At 48.4% G+C, this 26,204-nt stretch overlaps 4 protein-coding genes and 1 pseudogene across 4 annotated transcripts; 3 read left to right on the plus strand and 2 right to left on the minus strand.

Annotated features, from left to right (window-relative positions):
* Positions 1-56: 56 nt before the first annotated feature.
* On the plus strand, positions 57-18,466 carry LOC103995117 (uncharacterized; annotated as a pseudogene).
* LOC103995125 (uncharacterized) lies at positions 12,550-14,591 on the minus strand. Its single transcript, XM_009415652.3, has one exon. The coding sequence runs from the start codon at positions 13,688-13,690 to the stop codon at positions 12,563-12,565; it is 1,128 nt and encodes a 375-aa protein (XP_009413927.2). The 5' UTR covers positions 13,691-14,591; the 3' UTR covers positions 12,550-12,562.
* Positions 17,610-18,260, minus strand: LOC103991917 (18.1 kDa class I heat shock protein). The gene has a single exon (XM_009411457.3). The coding sequence runs from the start codon at positions 18,258-18,260 to the stop codon at positions 17,772-17,774; it is 489 nt and encodes a 162-aa protein (XP_009409732.1). The 3' UTR covers positions 17,610-17,771.
* Positions 18,467-19,398: 932 nt separating the features above from the next.
* On the plus strand, positions 19,399-20,580 carry LOC103991914 (uncharacterized). The gene has a single exon (XM_018825975.2). It carries the CDS (start codon positions 19,494-19,496, stop codon positions 20,262-20,264), a length of 771 nt encoding a protein of 256 aa, XP_018681520.2. The 5' UTR covers positions 19,399-19,493; the 3' UTR covers positions 20,265-20,580.
* Positions 20,581-24,919: 4,339 nt separating this feature from the next.
* On the plus strand, positions 24,920-25,249 carry LOC135597950 (uncharacterized). Its single transcript, XM_065091462.1, has one exon. The coding sequence runs from the start codon at positions 24,920-24,922 to the stop codon at positions 25,247-25,249; it is 330 nt and encodes a 109-aa protein (XP_064947534.1).
* The last annotated feature ends 955 nt before the right edge of the window (positions 25,250-26,204 follow it).

A 26,204-nucleotide genomic window follows, 5' to 3' on the forward strand; every position in this document is an offset into this window, starting at 1 on the left:
AATGAACAGATAAGAATGACCAACTGGCTGACAAAAACTCACATGATCATCGGCATTGTGCATACTTGAAGTCCCTCCGTCAACCGGCCACGTGCACAATCCACGAGAAACGTGACCCCGCAAGCTTATCTTCTTCCATCGTGGGTAAGACGTGACGCACCGCCCGTTTTCCTATGTCCCGAACCCTTTTATCATTTATTCAAAGGGCCGTTGCGAAGTGCGGGACCCTCTCTTTCCGCGGCGATCGGGTTCCGATCATCGGCGAATTTTTCCCGATCTACTGTTGCCTTCGTGACGCGCTACTCGTGTGGGTCGTCTCCGCCACAGGTTGGGCGATCCATCCAGTCGCTTCCCCGTTTTATCTCACGCTGACACGTTTCTTTTCATCCACGTGGTGTTTGCTCGTCCGTCGTCATCCTCCCGTGCTGTCCCATCACGCGCATTCCCCAACTGCTCACATGTCTCAGAGGATCATCATATAAAAAGAATACCGCGTCCTGCCCCCAATCTCGCTTGTCCTACCCATGTTAGCCGGTGCGGCCCATTTTCTACCTTCTTATTGATTGGCAACATGTGGTGAGGGCCACAATGCTCCCTCCAATTATAGATGGGTGGCTCGAGGGGAAACGCTGGAGTGGCAGTCAAAGAAATACTTGCTTTAATTCCTTCCTTTTAATTCTCTTTCCCTTCGCCAGTTCTTTCGTTCTTCTTTCCGTCTCCTCTGCGTCACTCGAATTCCTTTCCATCAAGGCACTCTCTTCACCTATTTACGATCTCGTTTCTCTCTTGCATCTTTTACTTTGGATACGATTGTGCTTTCCTTTGGATTCTTTAGGGTTGATTGCATCCAGAGTCCCCCCCGTTTTTCATCCCTCTGGATTGGGAATTTAGGATTCTTGGGCCGGGACGTAGGGCTCCTTCTTGTAGTTATTGGAGTTTGGAGGAAATGTTGGGGAGTCGCGTGCAGTTGGGACGCGGGCATGGGGAGGATCGCGTTTGCTACGCCGATAAGGCCCGGTGGAGCCGCCACAGCCACCAACGGCACTACCAGCAGAGTCCATGGAGGTCTTCAAGCACCTCCGCCGCCGGAACTTACCCCGCCCCTTCCTTTGCTTCTGGGAGCTCCGCAGAGGCTGTTGTGTCGGTCTCCGGCACCCGTGAGCAAGAGAACCGAGCAGGAACAGAGAAAGATACTCCGAAGACCGGGATCGCGTCCGTTTCATCTTGGGGTCCTTCTGTTGCTCATTCTTGTAACTTGAAACGATTCTTGGAGTCCATAACTCCGTCCGTCCCGGCGTTGTACCCTTCCAAGGCTTAGAAATTTTCCTCCTTTCGGTTGTTGTCGCTTTGGGATTCTTGGAGATTGACTGACTTTGATTGGCTTGCAGATGGAGAAGAGGGGATGGAGGGCTTCTGACCAGGAGTGCCGGCCGTACTTTGCGCTGGCGGATCTCTGGGTCTCGTTCACGGAGTGGAGCGCGTATGGTGCTGGCGTTCCGCTGGTTCTGAGCGGAGCGGGCAGCGTGATCCAGTACTACGTGCCTTACTTGTCTGGAATCCAGTTATATGGTGAATCGAACAGGCCCTTTTCTGATTCTAGGTATTAGTGTTTGCCGGATGCTTTCTTTCTAATATATCTCGGTCCACAGAATCTGACATGAACGACTAATTTGTTTCTTTGTATATTTTCTTACTACAGCTTTTGTTTGCCACCCTAAAGTTCTGAATGTTCCTTGATGCATTGCTTCCTTGATACGTCTACGATGGCTATCGTGTCGTAATGTTCTTAGCTTATAAAAACTCCTTTTACTTTTCTCGGTGGTATATTTTGCCTTGTTTGTATCATCTGTCATAAAAGCGTAGGATTTGTTGAACATAAATGGTTTCAATAAGAACCAATTGTCAGTTTATCTTTGCTTACCTCTATCTCAATGGTTCCGAATAATAATTTCTTTGGATCGGTTTAGCATCAAACCTGATGAGGGCAATTATGGCGATTGGACTCGGGTGACATCAGCACCCCCGGATGACGCCCCCCGCCTCAGTCGACTTGACAGCACCTGGCTAAAACAGACCGGAACGCCAGCAGAGGCACATTAACTTCTTGCACAAGCTCGATACCTCACGCCACGCCTACACCGGTGTCAGACGCTACCAGGAGTACGATCCTGCTCCCCTCGAGCAGGCACCTCAGACAGGTAACATTCGTTATAAGAACCCTCTCGTCGAGGAGAAAAGGGAGAGGAAAATTCCTCCACTACCATTGACTGACATGATCGTCGGAGGGGTCGGGCCGAGACCCCTGACCCGACCTGTCTGCAGGTGCGAAGACGGAGCAACCCCGCTAGACGGCCATCCCGGGAAAGACAATCGTCCCGTCGCCGACCGCGCGTAACAGATCCATCCAACTCGACGGACTCCCAGGCCTCGCCGGAAGATCCCCTCGCATTCCGACCCGAACCAAGCCGTGCCGACCCTGAGGCCCGGCTTAAAGTTGTTGACACCAACATTTTGGCGCTAGAAGGAGGGTCGAATGTCGAGTGAGCGGCAGGTCGACTTGGATGAACCGACGGCTGAAGGGTCGTACCCGAGAGAGGCTCCAGGGGAACACCCCTCGTAGGGTGAACCTAGAGATGAACACCCTGCCGCAACCTCCGAACGTTACTGGCGGTTATTCAACGACCCGGGCTTATCACCACTCGAGGGTCCCCTGGCCGACCCGTCGCCCGTATCGTCGGAGGCTTTTCAGGATCTCGCTCTTCAAGTTCGAGCGCAGACGGGTATGGTGCAAACCCTCATCTTACTCGTCGCTCGTCCGGAGCGCACGCTTGCGATCCAACCACTGCGGCAACAGGACCCGCTAGCCCAGGCTCACGCGCCGCCTCCCGAGGTACCAACCTCCCCTCGGGTCGGGCCGACCCCGCCCGGGGATCGAATGACAACACTCCCGAGGGGCCGCCCGGAACCCGAGGTATTATCCTCGGACTCGACAGACTCCCTGCGAGCCCAAGTGTGTTTCGTCAGTCGGCGGCTCGACGAAGTTCAGCAGGAGGTTCGCAGGTCAAAGGGGAGCTCGGCGAGGAGGCGCACCGGGGGTCCCCGTTTGTACCCGAGATACAGGATCAAACGATCCCCCCGAACTTCCGGCTCCCCTCTCTTGATGCGTACGACGGCTCCACCGACCCAGCGGACAACGTAGCGACTTTCCGCGCCCAAATGGCATTATATGGGACCTATGATGCCTTGATGTGCAGGGCGTTTCCCACAACTTTGCGAGGGTCCGCTCGCGTGTGGTACAGCGGCCTTAAGACTGGGACGATCACCTCCTTTGATCAACTCGTCAGAGATTTTGAGTCCAACTTCCTAGCTTACGCCTGGCCGAAGCCCTCCGTCGCTCTGCTCCTCGGGCTCAACCAGAGGGAGGACGAGCCCCTCTCGCACTTTGTGAATCGTTTTGCTACGCAAATCTGGGGGTTGCCGGACGCTCACCCCTCTCTATTGATACAGGTGTTTATGGTAGGCTTGCGACCCTCCAGGTTTTTCTGGTCACTAGTAGAACGACCCCCCGCTGCGGTCCCGGAGATGCTCCAGCGGGCGAGCCAGTTCATGGCGGCAAAGACCTGGATGGTCGGGAAGCAGGACTAGCACAAGAGGGTCAGATCAGAGCCGTCCCGCGGACAACAGTCCGCCGCACCAAGGCGCAGATTGGATCGTCCTGACCTATCGTCATTGATGTCTCAATTCCCTCTTTGGGTGCGTCCCGGACGGATATATTTCTTCAGATTAGAGACAAAGGGTTACTCAGGACTCCCAACCCGATGAAAAATTCGTGGGAACTAGCGGATCGGTCGAAGTATTGTCGTTTTCATCGGCAAACCAGGCACGACACTGAGGAGTGTCGGGAGTTGAAGCGGCAGATCAAGGAGCTCATCCGCAAAGGGCATCTCGGTCGACACCCCCAGCAAGACAAGGAGCTCTCCCCCCGCCCTGAAGGACCCGTCGAGCGTCAGATCGATGTGATCATTGGGAACCCTACCAAGATCAAAGACGGTGATGCCCACCTTCCTGGTAGTCGACCTCCCCACTGCATATAACGCCATCCTTGGTCGACCAACCCTCAACAAGGTCAGGGCCGTCATCTCCACTTATCACCAAACGGTCAAATTCCCGATCCGCGCCGGAGCTGGGGAAGTCAGGAAGCCCCCGGGAGTTCAGGCAGTGCTACCTGACGGCGGTCTCGCTTCACAAACGAGCGCGGACCGAGCAACCCCCGGGGGACCCTAGGGAAATGAAGAAGCCAGCCCCACACCCTGAACCAACGACGCCTACTTGTGACGTGCCACTGATGAAGGGCCGGCCGGATCGGACGATCCGGATTGGGTCGGAACTCCCCGAACAGGAACGGGAACAGCTCGTCGGCTTCCTACAGGGAAACGCCGACGTCTACGCCTGGTCGCCCTCCGACATGACGGGCGTCGACCCGAAGACCGCTCAACACTACCTGAACATAGCGCCCGATAGACAACTGGCTATCCGAGAAGAGGTGGAGTGACTTTTGGCAGCAGAGTTCGTGGAAGAAGTCAAGTACCCTCAATGGCTGTCCAATGTAGTCCTCGTAAAGAAATCTAATGGGAGCTGGAGGATGTGTGTTGACTACAGCAGTCTTAATCGCACGTACCCGAAGGACTGTTACCCCCTCACAAGGATCGACCAATTAGTCGACGCGACCGTCGGGCATGCGCGCCTTTCGTTCATGGACGCCTTCTCTGGCTACAACCAAATCAGAATGGCACCCGACGACCAGGAGCACACGACCTTCCTCACTGATCGGGGAGCGTATTTCTACAAGGTCATGTCATTTGGGCTAAAGAACGCAGGAGCTACATATCAGAGGGCCGTAAACAAGATGTTCGCCCGGCAGATCAGGCGAAACGTTGAAGTCTACGTCGACGATATGATCGTGAAGAGCCACGCGACGGTAAACTACCTGACGGATTTGGCTGAAACATTCACTGCCTTACGGAGACACGGCCTGCGGCTCAACCCTGTGAAGTGTGCCTTTGGCGTCGGCTCAGGAAAATTCCTCGGATTCCTCATCCACGAGAGGGGAATCGACGCTAACCCGGAAAAGGTTCAGGCGATCATCAGCATACAAACCCCCCGGACAATAAAGGACATACAACGGCTCAACGGGAGGCTTGCTGCCCTATCTCGGTTCCTGTCTCGGTCTGGTGATCGTTGCCTACCCTTCTTCCGGGCCTTGAAAAACCCGAGGAGCTTTCAATGGACGGAGGAATGCGAGAAGGCCTTCATACATGTAAAGCAGCACCCCGCCAGCCTCCCTCGCCTCCCCTCAGTTTCTCCCGGGGAGAAGCTTAGTGTCTATCTGGCCGCCTCCCGGAACGCAGTTAGCTCCGTCCTGATTAAAGACGCCACCGGTGGGCAACTACCGGTCTACTACGTCAGCCATGTCCTGAACGGACTGTTAGAACCCTTGCAGATTCTAAACTTGGGATTGATCTCTTTAGGGGATCGGCCTTCTTGGAACTCTATAGGAGTTCCTCCCTCCAAGTTGCTGCTCAAAGACTGCAGAAAAGATTCATCTATTGCTTATGAAAAAAGGAGGAATACATGGCTATTTATAGGGTTTCTAAACCCTAACTCCTAATAGGACTCCTACTCAAGACTCTTATTCTTTTACAACTCCTAATTCTTCTCTAAGAAACAACCTCCTAACCTTAGCCGGCCTCTTCACCTCTTTAATAGGGGTCGGCTTAGGTAGGTTTTACATGAATGTCCCTCTCAATTAGGACTCTCCTAGCTAGAGTCCTAACAAACCCACCCTCTTCAAATCAGCCTTGTCCTCGAGGCTGACGATTCATGAATTCTGGAAATTTGATCTTCAAGTCGTCATAGTTCTCCTAAGTGGCATCTTCTGTTGGTAGGTTCGCCCACTGTATTTGCACTTCAGTAGTGGGTCATCGTCATTGAGTCACAATCCGTCGATCAATAATGGCACTTGGCTGGGTTTGGAGTTCTCCTTGAGTAGTCATATTTGGTGGGTGGCTTTGGGCTGTCTCCAATCACCTATTTACAACTTCCGTCTGACCATCGGTTTGTGGGTGATATGTCGTACTCCTTTGCAATTTAGTACCCTTCATATGGAATAACTTTGTCCAAAATCCGCTCATGAAGATGCAAGTAGAATTTGTCACAAGCACAATGCGTCCTTTATAGCGTAATTCTTTTGAGTCTCAATTGTAATGAGCCATGGAACTTGGTGCTTCCTCCAATTTTTTCTTTATCTTATTGGTCTTCGAATCTTACTACCATTCCATCTTAATATCTTCAAGGAAGTCGTTGGTCAAAAGTGAAACGGCCGAAATTTCAGCTTGCTCGGATAGCTACGAAGGCGTATCTGCAACAATATTCTCTTTCCCCTTTTTGTAAGTTATTTCATAATCAAATTCAAGAAGTTTTATTACCCATTTTTCCTGCTTAGGGGATGATATCTTTTGCTCCAAAAAGTACTTGAGGCTTTTATGATCGGTTTTAATTTGAAATCGTCGACCGATCAAGTAGGGTCTCCACCTCGTTGCTGCGTGCACAATGGCGAGCATCTCCTTATCATATGTTGATATATTTTGATGGGAGGGAGACAATGCCTTGCTAGTGTATGTGAGTGGTCGACCATCTTGCATGAGAATGGCTCCAATTCCGACTCCAGATGCGTCGGCCTCAATAATGAAGGGTCGGCTGAAATATGGTAGTGCTAGCACCGGCATCGTCGTCATGGCTGGCTTAAGTTTGTCGAAGGTGGCGGAGGCTTTGTGGTTGTAGCATGTTAAACCCAGAAAGCCATGTAGCAATTTTATGTTCCTCGGGGTCGGCCAGTTTTGCATTGCTTCTATTTTGGAGGGGTCCATCATCACACCTTCCTCTGATATGATATACCCAAGATATTCCACCTTTTGTTGAAGAAAGCAAAAATTCGTAGTGGTCGTTGTGTATTCGAAAGGCGGTTTTCGGTATGCCTTTTTCGCACACTCGTATTTGATGATACCCGGATCGAAGGTCCAGCTTTGTGAAGATTTGTGCTCCCTTTCATCTAGCAATTCATCTACTACTAGAATAGGATATTTGTCCTTGACGGTTATGCCATTGAGAGCTCGGTAATCAACACACAATCGCCATGTTCCGTCCTTTCGTACGAGGAGCACCGGTGAAGAGTAGGGGCTGCAACTTGGCTGAATAACTCCTGTTTCGAGTATCTCTTTTACAATCCTTTCTATTTCATCCTTCCACAGATATGAATGCTGATATGGCTGAGTATTTGCAGGAGGCTTGCCCAGAAGAATCGGTATACAATGATCATGCCGACGAGTAGGAGGTAGGTTGCACTGTTCGTCAAATATATCTGAAAATTCAGCAAGCAAAGGAAGTAGGTTTGGACCTTTAAATTCTGTTAGCTTTCCCTTAGTTTGCTGCTCGAGTTGTACCACAAAGCCGCTGCATGCCTTATGCAAAACCTTCTCCATTTGTCGTGTGCAAATCGTCGTTACATTGCCCCCATGTTTCCCGTGCAGTATCACTTGTTTTCCCTTACTGTAAAATTTCATAATTAGTTTCATAAAATTCCAGGAAACATCACCTAATGTCATCAACCATTTAATTCTGAGCATGGCCTTATTATCGTCAAGAGGGAGGAGGAAGAAATCTGCAATTATCTCGTGGTCCTGCAGCAACAGTTTCACCTGCGGGCACCTACGATCACACTTCAAAATCCACCCGTCGGCAACCTTAATGTCAAACCTGTTGCAATTCTCGATAGGTAAGGCCATCCGGACAACAACCTTACTATTTAGGAAGTTATTAGTACTGCCTGTGTCGATGAGAACAGTGATCGATTGTTGTTTGAGAAGGCCTCCAACTTTCATCGTTTGCGGGTTTGAGTAGCCGGCTAGCGCGTGTACTGTAACGTCGGTCAGTTGTGGCTCTTCTTCCGCATCTTCTTCTTTATGTTCAATGCTCTCTTCTGAATATTCAATGACGTCTTCTTCTACTGGCTCAATCGTAAGAAGTCTCCCTTTTCTACAGCGATGCTCGTGGCTCCACGGCTCGTCGCAGTGCCAACGTAATCCCTTCACATATCGCTCTCGAAGCTCTTCTCTTGTCAACCTTTTTGGTGCAGGGACTCGGTCGATAGTAGGGGGGGCTGAGGGCTTCAATATTCTTGGTCGATGAGCAACCCTAGTCCTCCGGGCTTCATGGTTCAATCGCTCCTCTTGAAATCGTGCGAAAGAGATGGCTGCCATAAGCGTGTATGGTTGTCGCGCTTTAACTTCTCCCCGGATCTCTGGCTTTAAGCCCTCCATGAGTGTGTTCAAACCAGTCAAACCATTGTATGACATCTCCTTCAAGATGTATAGCTGCAATTTTCACCATAGATGCGTCCGCGATTTTTTGGTACCGAAAATATCGCTCTGCGCGCTAGATCCAACCAATCAAGTCTCTTTCTTCCCATCTAGGAAAGTCCACCCTCATGTGTGGATAGTTGGGGTTGGTTATAGAGCATCCCCTCTCTTGGAAGTCATCTCTTCGGGCTTGGTACGATTGGGCAAAGCTCTCTCCTTGATGTGATTTCTTCGGGCTTAGTGGTCAGCCCAATCTGAGTTCGGTAAAGAGCATCCGAATCTTATCCTCCATTCGTGCCTCTAAGGCTTCGAATTTAGCATTCATTGCCTCCTTAGATACCATAGTATATGCCTCCAAATCTGTGATGTTAAGTTCTTTTTTTTGTTGTTGGGTTAAAGGCTTGTATAGGTTGAGAGAAGTGATGATCGAAAGGGTTGGTGGATTGGTAGATGTAGGCTGCTGTTTAGGCTTGTTTTGTTGCTATTTTGGGTGCAGTTTGAGGGTGTGGTTTAGTAGAGTTTTAGGGCTATAGATGAAAGTTTTGGATCTATGGTAGATGACAGCAAAGGTTCGATAGAAATCAGTGGAAGTTGCTGCAAATATGTGTTGTCTTATAAGAGCAGAATTGTTGTCGAAGAAACAATGGTTTCTCGATGAAATTTTCGCCAAAAACTTGAGAGCTTTGAGGAGGGAATTGATAGAAATATCTCAGTTTATATGACAGCAAGGATGTCCAATTTAATCAAGAAAATTTCGGCAGTAATAGCAAGAAAATTGGTGCAAGTTGTGATAGAAGAATTCTCGTCGAAAAATTTTAGCGACTTACGACAAAAATTTGTAGCAACACAAAATCATTTTTAGAGATAAATTCCTCAATAGATCAATCTTAGATGGAAGCCAAGATGATCTATAAAGCGTATAAGAAATTTCATTCAAAAAAGATTGCAAATTGATAGGTTAAGGCAACAATATGCGGCTGAAAGTTTTTGCAGCACAGATTTTCGAGTGTAGCAGATTGGATGTAAAAGATCAGTAGTTTATATTAAGAATTTTTCGACAAAACTAAAGAGAAATCCACTGTTAGGAAGTGTCAAAGCTATCATAAAAATTTCGTAGAGATTTGGACAGAAACAATGTAGTATCAAGATCAAACAAACAGTGCTATGCGGCTGAAATTTTACAGTGCAGATTTTCAAGTACTGTAGATTAGACGTAAAAGATCAATGGTTTATATTAAGAATTTTTTGATAAATCTAAAGGAAAATCTTCTGTTAGGAAGTGTCAAAGATGTCATAAAAATTTCGCAGAAATTTGGATAGAAAAAACACAGTAGCGAGATCAAACAGACGGTGCTATGCGGTTGGAATTCTGCAATGTATCTTTTGTCGTAGAGATGAAAACTTTACGATAAAAAGATTATGCAGCAATATAGGAACAAATTTTTTTTTTGGATTTTCGAATAAGGATAATTAAATTACAGCAGCAGTAAGGTAGGAAACCAGAACCTGTTGCAATTCACGGGGAGATTAAAAGATGATCTGCAGTGGTGGAGATGACGATGGAATTTGGCGACGATCTTTTAAGCAATTGTAGGAATTGCTTTGGGCGGCTGTGGAGGGTTGATGGATGGTTGTGGAAGGGCAGCGAGATGCCAAGAACGCTGCTCTGATACCAGGTGTTAGAACCCTTGCAGATTCTATAGGGGTTCCTTCCTCCAAGTTGCTGCTCAAAGGCTGCAGAAAATATTCATCTATTGCTTATGAAAAAAGGAGGAATACATGGCTATTTATAGGGTTTCTAAACCCTAACTCCTAATAGGATTCCTACTTCTAACCAACTCCTAATAGGACTCCTGCTCAAGACTCCTATTATTTTATAACTCCTAATTCTTCTCTAAGAAACAACCTCCTAACCCTAGCCGGCCTCTTCACCTCTTTAATAGGGGTTGGCTTAGGTAGGTTTTACATGAATGTCCCTCTCAATTAGGACTCTCCTAGCTAGAGTCCTAACACGGACCTGAGGAGCGGTACCCGCCAATTGAGAAACTTGTTCTGGCGCTCGTGCTGACAGCTCGAAAGCTGCGCCCCTACTTTCAAGCCCATCCTATCGAGGTAATCACCGATCGGCCGCTCCGCCAGGTTTTATCTAAATTCGACGTTGCAAGTCGGCTCCTCAAATGGTCGGTGGAACTTGGCGAGTTCGACATACAATTCGTCCCGAGGACCGCCATCAAAGCCTAATCCGTAGCCGATTTCATATCGGAACTGGCTCAAATTGAGGAAGAGGGTCCTGAGCAGCTCGGGGAGTCATGGGCTCTGCACGTGGACGGATCGGCTACCTCGAGAGGTGCGGGGCTGGTGCTATTAGCTCCCGACGGTCGCTCGTTCGAACACTCACTCCGCTTCGGGTTCCCGACTACCAACAACGAGGCCGAATATGAGGTGCTACTGGCCGGACTCAGGCTGGCCCTCGAGATGCATGTGAAGTCCATTCACGTCCTCACCGATTCGCAACTGGTGGCCGAGCAACTCGGCGGCGGATACGAGGCCAGAGAACCTACCATGGCAAAGTACCTTGCAGAGGTAAAAAGCCTAGCCTCTCACTTCTCTCGCTTTTTGATATCCAGGGTGCCGAGGACCCAAAACCAACGAGCTGATGAGCTGGCCAAACTGGCCTCAAGGTCTGAACTCGAGGTCCAGCCCAAGATCGAGTTGCTCCCTTCCCGAGCCATCTCGACCTTGGCAGTGGCTCCGATTGACGGGCAAACTACGTGGGTACAGGAGATGTTACGCTTCAAGCGGGACGGGATCCTCCCCACTAACGAGGCCACGGCTCGTCGCATGCGCCGTGTGCAATCTTGGTACTCCGAGGTGAATGGATGGCTCTATAAGAGGTCCTTCTCATACCCCCTCCTACGGTGCCTCGAACCCGAGGAGGCTCGGTCGGTTCTGGTCGAGGTCCACGAAGGAATTTGCGGGGAACACATCGATGGGCGAACCTTGGCGTACAAAATCCTCCGCCAGGGGTACTATTGGCCCACCATATCCAGAGACGCGAGACATTACATGCTACGGTGTGTCTCGTGCCAAAGGCATGCCCGCACGCCCCGGCAGCTTGCGGTTCCACTCGCCCCTATTGACAGTGCGTGGCCATTCGCGCAATGGGGGTTGGACCTACTCGGGCCTTTTCCCCCAGCCTCGGGGCAGCGACGATACATTGTCGTGGGGGTGGACTACTTCACGAAGTGGGTTGAGGCCGAGCCGTTAGCAACGATCACGGAACACCAAGTGGAAAAAATTGTGTGGAAAAATATCATAACTCGGTTTGGCCTGCCAAAGACCATCATCACCGACAACGGCACCCAGTTCGCCAGCGCGCGATTCCAGGAGTTCTGTGCGAACTACAAGATACGATTGAGGTACAGCTTGGTAGCACACCCCCAGACGAATGGCCTAGTAGAGGTGACCAACCGTTTCATCCTAAGCGGGCTGAGAAGAAGGGTGTCTAGGGCCCGAGCGGCTTGGGCGGACGAGCTCCTAAGCATTTTGTGGTCCTTGTGGACCACCCCCAAAACCGCGACCGGAGAATCTCCCTACAGCCTCGCGTTCGGAACCGAGGCCGTCCTGCCACCGGAGGTGGTCTTCCCCACGATTCGAACCGAGAACTATGACGAGGGGACGTCATATCAAGGATTACTCGCCGGTCTTGACTTCCTCGAGGAACGGCACGCAGATGCGCATTTGAAAGACCTCTCCTACAAGAGAGCCGTCGCCAGGATCTACAACCGCAGGGTACGACCCCGACCGATCAAATTAGGTGATCTAGTCCTACGCAAGGTCGAGGTCAGCGAGCCGACCCGAGCGCGCAGTAAGCTCGCTCCCAATTGGGAGGGACCCTATCGGGTTAGCAGCGTCGTCAGGGACGGCACGTATCGGCTCGCAACCATGCAAGGTTGCGTTCTGCCGAGAACGTGGAACGTGCAAAACCTTAGGAAGTTTTATGTATAGTTGGAGACAAAACGGTCAAAACAGAAACCTGAAACAAAAACCTTTTATTCCGAATAAAAGCCAGGTTACAGGGTCGGGCAAAATACAAGCGTCAACCGACGCCAGACCAATCCCCTAAGAGACCGTTATAGCCTTATATCCTATCCTTTGGGGGCTTCAGAGCTGTCGTCGAAGGGGACTTCATCTGGCATGTCGACGCTTGCGTCTTCGGGGCAGGAGGCAAAGGGGTTTTCTTCGACCTCCGAACCGGGGTGGCGCGCCTTGAAGCGGGCCAGGGCGACCCGGTACCCGCATTCGTACGTGATCTGCCCCGACCGGACCAAGCCGAGCTGAAAGCCCGAGGACTCTTTATAGTCCTCGATCAGCTTCTTGTCCCTCTCCGGACGCTGCTGCATCTCGGCAGCCAGAGCTTCAGAAGCCCTCTTCGCCTCGGCACGCGCCTCCTCCAACTTCTGAGTGAGGGCAACCGCCTCTTTATTGGCCAAACGAACCTCGGTCCGTGCCGTCCTCAGGAACGCTTGGAGATCATTATTCCTCTCCTCCGCCACTTTTACCTCGGATTTCAGGCGGGTCCCCTCGGCCTCCAAATCCGAGGCACGCTGCTCGGCAGCCTGTACCTCGGACTTGAGTCGCGTGACCTCCGCCTCCAGATCTGAGGCACGCTGCTCGGCTGTCGCGACCGCCTCTGAGGCCGCCTCCGCGTGCACCTCCTCTATTTGCCTTCGCAGCTTGACGTTACGGTCGATCAAAACACCGAGTGCCCGACCTGCGTCACACACGCGATCCATCAACGCTGGTGCATAATGCTGACGCTGCAAAGAAGTAGAGTCAGGACAACTGTGGCCCAGGTACAAAAAGGAACCCAATAACAAGGTACTTACCCACAGCAGGGACTTTGCAGACTTGCTCAGCAAAACATCCGAGGGCAAGACATACAGTTCCCGAGCCATATCGGGATGGAGCCCCCCTCGGACAAATAAGGCCGCAGCCTCCCCGTCAGCCCATACCCGGTCCCCGCGGGTCAGGCCCGTCCATCGGGCCGCCAACGGGTCGGAGGGTTGGCCCTCCGGAAGTTCGCCCATGGCCCGAGCTAGGTAAGGTTCGCCCGGTGCTCCCGAAGGGAGGCGACACAAATCGCGGATGGACGACTCCTGAGGCGCCTTCCCTGTCGCCTCCCTACTCGGGCCGGCCTCGCCCTGAACGAGGTCCCGTCGCCGGTCGCACCCGACGTGCTTGGTCGCTCCATCCTCCGGCTGCGCCGACGGCATGCTCGGTTTTCTTTTGATACCGGTCTTCGCCTTCTTTTGAGGTCGACCGACCTCAAGTTGAACCGACGCCTCCCTCGAGCCAACCCTCGGCTCGGCCAATCGACACGGCCGACGAGGAAGGCCCCCCACGCACGGCGACGAGGTTCACCATTTCTGCATGAAAACACCGACCTCGATCAGAATACCAAGAACGCGATTTCTGGAAAGCCCTAACACTACCCACTACTGGCATACCTCGAGGCATCGGGCTAAGACCCGCCTCGACCAACCACGCCTCGGTCATCCTTCGAATGACTTGGGAGGTCGGGAGTATCTCCTTTAGACGGCGAAGGTCCCTCCGCTCTTCGTCGTTCAGGGTCGGGGCAGTGTTGTCAATCGCGCGCGCGGCCCACCGGAGCCCGAAGCTCTATCCCTCTGGACGATAGACATAAAAGAAGTGCTCCTTCCATCCCTTGTTGCTGGAAGGAGCCCCGCTAACCCAAAAGCCTGGCCGAGCGGACAAATAGTAGCCCCCCGACCCCTTGGAAAGATGAAAACAGGAGAGGAAAAGAGATCGGGTTGGGGTAATATGAGCGTAATGGCACTCCCCCAGGAACGCCACCAAATATCGCTAGGAATTAGGCGCTATCTGCGACGGAGAAAGACGCCACCACGAGATGCAGTAACTTATAACAGGGTGCAAGGGGAGGCGTAAACTCGCCTCAAGGGCGTCTATGGTTAGGGCAAAACCCTTCGGGATAGGGTCGTGTGCTCCTCGGCTGCATGTTGCCCGAGACCGCAATCTCTGCGCGGCTTGCCCGCCTGAGTTGTGCTCCTCGGTTGCATGTTGCCCGAGACCGCAACCTCTGCGCGGCTTGCCCGCCTGAGCTGGGCTCCTCGGCTGCATGTTGCCCGAGACCACGACCTCTGCGCAGCTTGCCCACCTGAGTTGTGCTCCTCGGCTGCATGCTGCCCGAGACCGCAACCTCTACGCGGCCTGCCCGCCTGAGTCACCCCCCTCGGTCGCACGCTGTCCGAGACCACCGTGGCGTCGGCCCAGTCCTCAAGTATCGAACTCCGTGGTCTCCGCGCCCCCAATGAACGACCGGCAACCGCCCGGTGGGGATAATCTCTTAAAACTGAAGCCATGCCTCGGACCCCCCTCTACGACCGACGCATAGCTCCTTCGGGGGGGAATATGACGAGGGCAATTATGGCGATTGGACTCGGGTGACATCAGCACCCCCGGATGACGCCCCGCGCCTCAGCCGACTTGACAGCACCTAGCTAAAACAGACTGGAACGTCGGCCGAGGCACATTAACTTCCTGCACAAGCTCGATACCTTACGCCACGTCTACACCGATGTCAGACGCTACCAGGAGTACGATCCTGCTCCTCTCGAGCAGGCACCTCAGACAGGTAACCTTCCTTATAAGAACCCTCTCGTTGAGGAGAAAAGGGAGAGGAAAATTCCTCCACTACCATTGACTGACTTGATCGTCGGAGGGGTCGAGCCGAGACCCCCGACCCGACCTGTCTGCAGGTGCGAAGACGGAGCAACCCCGCTAGACGGCCATCCCGGGAAAGACAACCGTCCCGCCGTCGACCTCGCGTAACGGATCCATCCAACTCGACGGACTCCCGGGCCTCGCAGGAAGATCCCCTCGCATTCCGACCCGAACCGAGCCGTGCCGACCCCGAGGCCCGGCTTAAAGTTGTTGACACCAACAAAACCCTATATTGTCTTACATTCCTAAAGTAATTTCAATAATGAGTGATACCATTTCAGCAAATGCAACCTCAAAAGCAACTCAAAATTGGTTATTTTTAGTATTTTCCTAATAAAAATTATTGGTTTTGTTTACTGTTCGACATGTAGCATCGTAATAATAACTAGGTCACTGTGCATTTATTTGGTCTGTTTAAATTGCTTTTTTTCCTAAAATGCAGAAGACACTTTTCTGGTATTATCTTTTAACTACTTAAGCTCTAAAATTCTATTTGGAGAGCTTGGGAAAATGTTTAGATTGGGGAGCCAGCCTTGCGGGGAGTCAAGTGTGTGTGCCATGAAAATGAAAAGCAGTGTATTTGAAGCAGATCAGTCTCTTGATGCTCATAGCAGGGCCTTGTTGAATATGATCTACAGGACTCAGCATGGACTGTGTTTTATGTGATTTACATTCTTTTTTTATGAATCAAATTTAGCTTTTTTACTTGTGATTTGATCCATTTATTTTGAGAACTATGTGGGATAGATTGCATATATGTTTTGTGGATTAATTTTTACTTTGTATTCGGTGTCTTGACCATGAGGGTGGGCCTTGGTACAACGGTAAGATTGCTCCTTTGTGATCTGGGAGATCAGGATTTAAGTCATGAAAATAATCTCTTTAAATATTTAAACGAAAGATTGCATATATTGATCCTCTCTAGATCCCGCATTGGCGAGAGCTTCATGTACATGCTCTCAGAACTATAAAAAATTTCTTGCAGTTAAGGGTGGAAAGAGTTCAATGAAAATGATGTGGCATTTTCTGCATCAGTCAAATAATCTAACTTGAGGTATAAATTGAAACCTTTGTTGGTGGAGAAAAATTGACTTCCCAACTACTCGTAGTCTTAAAATTTTGGTCCTGATCACTCCAAGTTTTCAACTATCAGTCAATTTTCTTTGTTCAGGTAGCTTTCTACGTATTCTGTTTTTCTAGCCGCAACTTTGTTGTCTTTTTAATGGATCATCAGGGAAGCAACATGTAAAGTTTTGTCATTTGATATGTATATTGGATGAGATACACTATTCACTTTTCACTTTTGATTGCAGTGTATGCTTGATCTTTTGGTACTTTTATCTAGCAGTTGAGGTATATTAACATGTTACTTTCGTTATCCATCTAACAGGGGACACTGTGAGGAAAGTGATGGTGACTGTTCCCAGGATTCTAGTAGTGAAGGATGTAGTGACTGTTCCATTCTGTTGAAGGATGTTCAACAGAATGGAACTCAAATCATGTCACTGGAACCTTGAATCTTAGGATGGATAAATTATGTTTGAGAGAGAAACATGGGCATCAGCAAAAGGGATCATCAAGTGGTGATGGAGATTTTGGACATTTTCGAGGTCACTTGCTCTTTGAGTTTCTTGAACAGGATCCACCATTCATTCGTGAACCTTTATCTGATAAGGTGTTTACATCTTGTTTACACAAGTAAAACAAATTCGATTTTCTGGTCTTGTTTGTGATGTTTATTTAAGTATGTTCCTTCAGATTTCAGATCTTGCACGGTGTTTCCCTGCATTGAAGTCCCTTCGAAGTTGTGATCTTTTGCCATCCAGTTGGATATCAGTTGCATGGTGAGATTCAGATCGACTGAAAAAGTATTTGAAAAATAAATATTGATTTTGTGTAGCTTGCTTGTGTTTAAGGTATCCTATATATCGAATTCCTAATGGCCCTACATTGAAGGATCTGGATGCTTGCTTTTTGACCTTTCATTCTCTTTCCACACTGATGAAAGGTAACTATCATCTTTTGCACTGTCTTTTATTCCTCTCCTTACTAGATGAACATGTACAAAACATTATGCTTGAAATAAATATGGTCTAATCAAAATTATGTTTGTTCTGGCTTGACGATTTTGTCCTAAATTGATGTGGAATGCTGCTACTTGGCATTGTTGTTTTGACTTTTAAATGTTGCAAGACAAATTATTAAGCATACTGAAAAATTATTAAGCGTACATTTTGGTCGACTTCACCTCTTTGCACAATTTATCAATTGAACAAGCTTAATTCGGAGATTAGCTAATCATCTACCTATAATAAATGGCTAGCTAGTGATAATTTGCATCTTAGTGAAGCCTCATTCAGTCTATGCTCAAGCTTAATTCAAGGTTAAATGTTGAACTTGTTTCAGGGTTGTCGGACTTGGGCTCAAGCATACGTAGAACACGTTAAGATTTGTAATTCCAAAAGCACTTTTGTACATTCTCACCATGCACAAACCAATATTTACGTGCAAATGACACCACAAAAGTCACTCGAAGTACTTGGCAAAAACTACTGCTGAACGAGAGCTTCCAAGGCAACAGTTGCACCCAAATCAGAGAGGCCAAAAGCTGCAGCAAACGACGTCCTTCTCTTTGCCCCTCTTCTTGCTCGCTGCTCCGCCTGTGATCTCAACGGACCTTACCTCGGGCTTCTTCATCTGCCGCTTGGGCACTATCAAGGTGAGCACCCCGTTCTCGATGGAGGCCTTCATCTCATCGGCCTTCGCATCCTCCGGCAGCCGGAACCGCCTGTAGAACCTGCCGCGGCTCCTCTCCGAGCAGTGCCACTCGCACTTCTCCTTGTCATCGATCGGATCCCCGCTTCGCTCGCCGCTTATGGAGAGGACCCTGCCGTTCTCCACCTCCACCTTCACGTCCCCCTTTCTGACCCCCGGGAGGTCGGCCTTGAAGACATGCGCCTCCGGGGTCTCCTTCCAGTCCATGTGGATGTCGTCTGCGCCGGAGTCATCCGAGGGAAAGCCACGGAGTGCATCGAAGATGTTGCTGTGACGACCCAACAACATGTTGTGGACGAGAGACATATTAGATGCTGCTGCTGCGTCTGCTTGTTGAAGCTGAGATATGTAGCAAACTCCGGTGTCCAAAGTGAGGGTGGGAGTGTATTTATCGTTGGCGATAGATCAGTCCTTCATCTGGAAGTGTCTCATTGGTTGCTTCCAGCGTGGTATTATATCTATTCCACTAATAAACGAGACATTGGTGCTCCGGGCGTTTCGAGAAGCCTCTACGCCTTTCTTGTCATGTCCACGTAGTTTGGGTGGGACCAGATAGACCAAGTAAGATAATTCTTTGGATGAAATCTTGATCGTCGAAAGAATTATTTATTAATATTATTATGATTTGATTGAAATCAATCAATTCCAAACCAATTATTTTAATTTTAAATCAATTAAATATAATAAAAAAAATAACACATAAAACATTGTACCTTAGGAGGTTAAATCTTTATGTCTAAAATCAATTAACTTGGATTTGAATCTTCAAATAACCATTTAATTTGATTAAATTTTCATTGCACTCGTCATAATTATATGCCTATTCTTTAAAATTATAATTTTTATATTTATAATTAAATTTAATTAAAAATAAATAAAAAAAACAATTCTAATCAAAATCGAAACCGTTCGAACCGATCCTAATTTTTTATAATTTTATTTTTAATCAATTTTTTTAAATCATTACACTCATCATATATTTTTTAAAATTTTAAAATAAAAGTATTCATTTTTTTCTATTTTAAATCATTTTTAATAATAAAAAATAAAAAAAAATTAACGACTCTGATCGGAACCAAAACCTTCCGAACCAATCGAATCGACGGTTTGGTTCCTAACAATACGAATCCGAATCAAAAATTATTCTGATGTCAAAATCGATCGTTCTGGATCCATCCACGATCACGATTAGGTACAAGGCCAGATGCATGCACCGGTGAAGACTTACCGCTGGATTCAGTATCTATTCTGTGGGCAAGACGGGATAAGAAAAATTATTATTCTGGGTACCTAACGATTGATGATGACACATCAGGCGGCTTAAAACAAAATAAAGAATAGAACAGAGGTGAAATATACTGGAAGACTTGAGCACCTTCCAGAATCCGCCTGCCGACCTTGACCAACGACTTATTGCCTCGGCATCGACGCTATAAAATACTCATCGTCCTTAACTCACCAAGAACAAGGAAAAGAAATCCACAGCTTAGCAACGCATCCTACGCTACCACCAGAAATCCTTCAAAGGCATTTGCAACCATGCCGATCGTGAGGCGCAGCAACATCTTTGATCCCATCTCTGTCGACGTTTTCAACACCTTCCCCGGCTTCGCGAGCGAAACCTCCGCCTTCGCCAACACCCGCATCGACCGGAAGGAGACGCTCGATGCCCACATCTTCAAGGCCGACCTCGCCGGGGTGAACAAGGAGGAGGTGGAGAAACGCAGGGTCCTTCAGATCAGCAGCGTGCGGAACGAGGAGCAGAAGGAGAAGAACGACAAAAGGCACAGCGTGGAGAGGAGGTTCCGGCAGTCGGAGAACGAGCAGGTTCTGGCTCGGCGTACGGTGCGATGTCATTCCGGGTTTACCGAGTCCGGTCGTGCCGTACAGAGACTTGAGATTCGTTTCTCGTGTAATGTGACGTATAGCAGTAGCCGTGACGTGACGTGTTCTGAGGGCACAGTTGAGAAGCCCGACGGCAAGTCCCTAAGGAGGAAGGAGGAAGTTAAGAAGCCCGACGGCAAGTCCCTAAGGAGGAAGGAGGAAGTTAAGGAGCCCGACGGCAAGTCCCTAAGGAGGAAGGAGGAAGTTAAGGAGCCCGACGGCAAGTCCCTAAGGAGGAAGGAGGAAGTTAAGGAGCCCGACGGCAAGTCCCTAAGGAGGAAGGAGGAAGTTAAGGAGCCCGACGGCAAGTCCCTAAGGAGGAAGGAGGAAGTTAAGGAGCCCGACGGCAAGTCCCTAAGGAGGAAGGAGGAAGTTAAGGAGCCCGACGGCAAGTCCCTAAGGAGGAAGGAGGAAGGAGGAAGTTAAGAAGCCCGACGGCAAGTCCCTAAGGAGGAAGGAGGAAGGAGGAAGTTAAGAAGCCCGACGTGAAGTCCATCGAGATCTGAGCTCTGATGCATGCCGGAGAAACCCATAGCTGAGCTTGCGACCTATCCAAATAAGTCTCTGTGGCAGTCGAGTGAGTGTGTCCGTCCTATGTCTAAGTGTGCTATTTGGTTCGTGTCTTTCTGTGTCCAAGTAGTCGGTCGACTTTGGGAACTCTGCATTGCTCTCGCGGTAATAACGTTTGTCATGGAAGTATTTCTTAATTAAATACGAGTCGGTCTAGTTCATCCGTTTCATATGTTTCAACTTCGGGAACTCTGCCTTGCTCTCGCAGTGATGACGTTAGTAATGGAAGTATTCCTTAAATATTAGTCGTTTCATATGTTTCGACATGAAGAGAAGTAGTAACCAAAATGAACAGATAAGAATGACCAACTGGCTAACAAAAACAACATCATCATCATCATTCTGCATACTTATCTTCTTCCATTGTGCGTAAGACGTGACGCACCGCACAATCCACGAGAACGTGACCCCGCAAGCTTATCTTCTTCCATTGTGGGTAAGACGAGACGCACCGCCCGTTTTCCTCTGTCCGTTTATCATATATTCAAAGGGCCGTTGCGACGTGCGAGACCCTCTCTCTTGACCCTCTGTTTCCGCGATCATCGGCGAAACTTCGCAACCCTCTCTTGACCCTCTCTTTCCGTATTCAAAGGGCCGTTGCGAAGTGCGGGACCCTCTCTCTTGACCCTCTCTTTCCGCGATCATCGGCGAAACTTCGCAACCCTCTCTTAACCCTCTCTTTCCGCGATCATCGGCGAATTTTTCTCGATCTACTGCTTGCTGCTTGTTAGATTATATAATCTTATTTAATTATTAGATCTACTGTTTATTGTTTGTTAGATTATGTAATTTTATTTAATTAAATAAGATATATTATATATATAATTGAATTTTATATAATTGGATTATGATTATGATTATGATTATTGATTAATAGAAAAGAAGTTCAATTAAAATAGGATTTTTTAAGAAATAATTTTACAGATTATCTGGTTCTCTTTGCAAATCCTTACATATTGATATTTCAGATCCGATGACAGATCAGACGATGGAGCGTTTGTAGATCAGATAAAATTTATTCTTTTGAACAACAAGAAAGATATGCATCGTAATATATATATTAGATCTAATAAGATTTAATTATAGTTTTGACATAAAAAAATTTTCGCATTACAGATAGCATGATTATAGATTTTATACTTACAATTGGTATTAGAGCCAAATTCTTAAGATCAAATATATTAGATCTATTATTTTTATTTATGTTTGAATGATTCGTCGGATATATTTGATCGATGAATTTACTGTTTATTATCATCGATGTTATTAAGACGATCATCCCTGTTGATCGTTGTCGAAGGGTCGAGTACCGCCGCGCATCACGGTCGTGTGTAGGCAGCAGTCCGCTTGCTAGCTGTGCCGGCACCACGGGAATCCCGCACCGCTTGTGAACGCGATGCCTGCGGAAGGGCAGTGGCCGCAGATGGCGGCAGCCGCTGCCCTCGTGGACAGAGGGCAACGGCAGTGGTCGCGCCGAGGCGGTGGTCAAGCGCGGGCAAGAACCGTCGCAGCGGCCGCTCATGGGCAGAGGCAGCCCCCGCGACGGCAACGGTCGCACGCTGGCAACAATCGCGGCCAGTCGTGCGCACCATCCGCAAGCAGGAACGGCCGCGGGCGAGCAGCGGATGCGTCGCACGCGCAAGCGACGGCGACAAGGCAAATTAGGGTTTTTGGCATAATTATGATTTTGACCTCGAGGCTAGATTTTTACAAAATTATAATTCTGCCCTTTGTAAATTTAGTAATTTCAATTTATGTTCTGCCAACATATTTACAGTTTTACCTTCGGATTTAATTTTTATCAAATTATAGTTCTGCTCTTCATAAATCGTATATTTTTTATTTATATCCTATCAAATATTTATAGTTTTATCATTATGAAATTGAGAAATTTGGTTTATATTCTCAATTATAAAATTGATAAATATGATTTATTATAATTATGATTAAATTTAATCATGATTATATTTTTGATTATTTGATTAGATTTAATTTTGATTAAAAAAATTATAAATTATGATTTACTTTATAGTTTTCTCATATGAATTATTGATTATACATGTGGTAAATAAAATCCAATTATTATTCTTGAATATTTATTTAATTATTCACACGTATACATTTGAAATTGTGAAATAATGTTCATCAAGGCAAGCATGATTTATATATTATCATGATTATCATATGAGTTTTCTTTTATTTATTAATGTTCAATAATTAGTATGGTTATTATTTTATTATTGAACTGCTTAGCATTAATGTTCAATAATTATTATGGTTATTATTCTATTATTGAACTATTTAGTATTAATGTTCAATAATTATTATGGTTATTATTCTATTATTGAACTACTTAGCATTAATATTCAATAATTATTATGGTTATTATTTTATTATTGAACTACTTAGCATTAATGTTCAATAATTATTATGGTTATTATTATTTTATTATTGAACTGCTTAGCATTAATGTTCAATAATTATTATGGTTGTTATTTTATTATTGAACTACTTTGCATAAATTAAAGAAATTTGATGAATATTATTTGTAATTCATCTTCATAAGTTTTATCTGACTTGTAGCTGCTAAAGTGGCCTAGGATGATAGATTTTTATAATATGAATTATAATAAAAGTTTTATCATTTATAGGACATTTTAGATTGTATTTTATATTTTTGTATTGGTTCTATAGTCACCAAAGTGACTTGGGTCAATAATTTATAAAATATATTATAAAATTAGTCCTAAATGATATTAAATAAAATAATATTCGTAATGGCAGCATGAATCAGGATAAAGAAATTTAGTGAATATTATTTATAATTTATCTTCCTAAGTTTTATCTGACCTGGGATGATAGGCTTATGAGATATGAATTACAAAAAAGTTCATGTCATTCATTAGATATTTTAGATTGTATTTTATCTTTTTGTATTGGTCTTGTAGCCACCAAAGTGACCTGGACCAATAATCTATAAAATACATTATGGAATTCATCCTAAATGATATTAAATAAAATAATATTCACGATCGCACATATAATTATGAGATTTAGATAATCCTAAAGGAGAATCTATTTCAAATAATTATGTAATTGGGTAGAATGATATTGTTTTGGATATTCTTACAATTTAGGGTTGTATACCCAAATGTAACAATATCATTCCACAATGATAGTATCTGATAGGGGTAAGAACAGATTTGACGTAACACACTGGATTTGACGTAATACACCACGACGTCAGCCACCCCTGGACGGCACACTGCCCTAGGGGGCGAGCCTTAACACCAACATAATGTGCTCCCTCACTCACCGTACCCAAACGACCTCATCATCTGACCTCGCCCGACCGGCCGAGGCAAGGGAAGGCGTCGACTGAGGCTCACCATACCCTGCGGCAGCTCGGCCTTCCACGCAACGCCCACGACGACGACAGGCGCCAGGAGGTACGGCCCTGCCCCGGTAGGGTGGCACATCAGGTAATATCGAACTCGCCTATAAATACTCCCGGGCTCCAAACGAACAGAGGAGGAAGAGAGACAACACAAAAACACCCTCAAACCCCCTTACAACCTTCTACTGACTTGATCGTCGGAGGGGTCGGGCCGAACCGCCGACCCGACCTGTGTGCAGGCAGTCGACTGAAGTCGATCCAACCCGGCGTTGCGGAACTTTCCAGCCAGACCCCCGCATTCAGCCACCCTAAGATCCCGAGAAGAGTCATGCCTGATCCCAGCCATTCGGACCCCTGAACCAGCCGCGTTGATCCCGAGGTCACGGCTAAAAACGTTACTTACCATAACAGATTGGTTCTAGAAGGAGGGCCCGTCCGAATGTCAAGCGATCAGCGAATCCACCTTGGCGAGCCCTCAGCCGTCGGGCTCCCCACCCCGAAGGAACACCCCCCGCATGATGAAACCCGTGACGAACGCCCCGCAGCGGCGTCAGAACGTTACTGACGATTGTTCAATGACCCAGGCTTGTCACCTCCCGACGGCGCACCCGCCGGCCCATCGCCGGTGTCACCCGAGGCCTTTCACAACCTCGCTCATCAAGTCCGAGCCCTGACGAGCATGGTGCAGACTATCATCCTGATCGTCTCCCAGCGGACCGCTCCGCATACGACTCGGCCTTCGCAGCAACAGGAGACCCTCGTCCGGACTCACGTACCACTTCCCGAGCTCCCTGGCTCGCCTCGAAACCCGATAACTCGGCCCGGGAGCCGGGAGGCAGAAGACACGGCGAGCCGCCCCGAGCGCGAGGCTCCGTCTGCAGACTCTACAAATGCCCTACGAGCTCAGTTGCGCCTCGTCAGTCAAAGACTCGACGAAGTACAGTAGGAAGTTCGTAAGTCAAAAGGAGAGCTCGGGGTAGACGGACAGCAAGGATCCCCATTCATCCCCGAGCTCCAAAATCAGGCGATCCCGTCACACTTCCGCCTCCCTTCGCTGGATGCGTATGACGGCGCTACTAACCCAGCGGACCACGTGGCCGCTTTTCGCGCCCAGATGGCGCTATACGGGACTTCCGACGCCCTGATGTGCAGGACGTTCCCAACAACCTTACGAGGGCTAGCCCGCTCGTGGTACAGCAGCCTGAAGGCCGGGACCGTCGCCTCCTTCGACCAACTCGCCAAAGATTTCGAGCTCAACTTCTTAGCTTACGTTCGACCAAAGCCGTCCGTGGCATTGCTCCTCGGACTGAACCAAAGGGAGGACGAGCCCCTCTCCCATTTTGTGAACCGCTTTACGACGCAAATTCGTGGGCTATCGGAGGCTCACCCCTCTCTGTTGATGCAGGCATTCATGACAGGCCTGCGACCTTCCAGGTTCTTCTAGTCTCTCGTGGAGCGGCCTCCCGCCGCGATCCCCGAAATGCTTCAGCGTGCCAGCCAGTTCATCGCCGCGGAGACATGGATGGTTGGGAAGCGGGAAGAGCACAAAAAGGTCAAGTCGGAGCCGCCCCGACAGCAACAGATCCGACCCAAGGCCTCCCCTCCCCGCCTTGAATTCGTCCCGAACGGAAATATTTCTCCATGAGAAGGGGAAGGGGCTACTCAAGGACCCTCACCCGATGAGAAACCCGCGAGAGCTCACGGACCGTTCAAAATATTTCCGCTTCCATCGGCAACATGGACACGACATGGAACAGTGCCGTGAGCTGAAAAGGCAAATTGAGGAGCTCATCCGCAGAGGGCATCTCAGCCAGTACCTTCTGCCGGACAAAGAGCGATCACCTCGCCCAGAGGGCCCCATCGAGCGACACATTGACGTAATCGCTGGCGGTCCCGCATCTGGGGGGGGGCTCCATGTCCGGAAGAAAGGCGTACGCCCGGGCCGCTCCGGACGTAATCCCGGGACACGAGCCCAACCCCGAGATCACTTTTCCGACCGGGGTATCCGAGCGACCCGAACACGACGACGCCCTTGTGATATTGGCTAGGGTAGCCAACACACAGGTGAGAAGAATCATGGTCGACACTAGGAGCTCAGCCGATATACTTTACTTCGATGCCTTCCGGAAGCTCGGCTTGGCCAGGGAGAATATGAGGCTGATGTGCTCAGCGCTCACCGGATTCACAGGAGATTCGATATCACCCCTGGGGGCTATTACTCTGCCCTTGACCCTAGGGACCCCACCGAGGTCGAAGACGGTGATGACCACTTTTCTGGTGGTCGACCTTCCCACTGCTTACTGTTGGGAAATCTTTGGGGGCGACATCACATGCGCAGCGGAAGAACAAGAAAACAAAATCTCCGATTCCCAAAAAGATGTTCATCGTCGTGCGAAGAT

This window comes from Musa acuminata, chromosome BXJ2-1 (assembly GCF_036884655.1).
Source record: "Musa acuminata AAA Group cultivar baxijiao chromosome BXJ2-1, Cavendish_Baxijiao_AAA, whole genome shotgun sequence".
Taxonomy (NCBI): domain Eukaryota; kingdom Viridiplantae; phylum Streptophyta; class Magnoliopsida; order Zingiberales; family Musaceae; genus Musa; species Musa acuminata.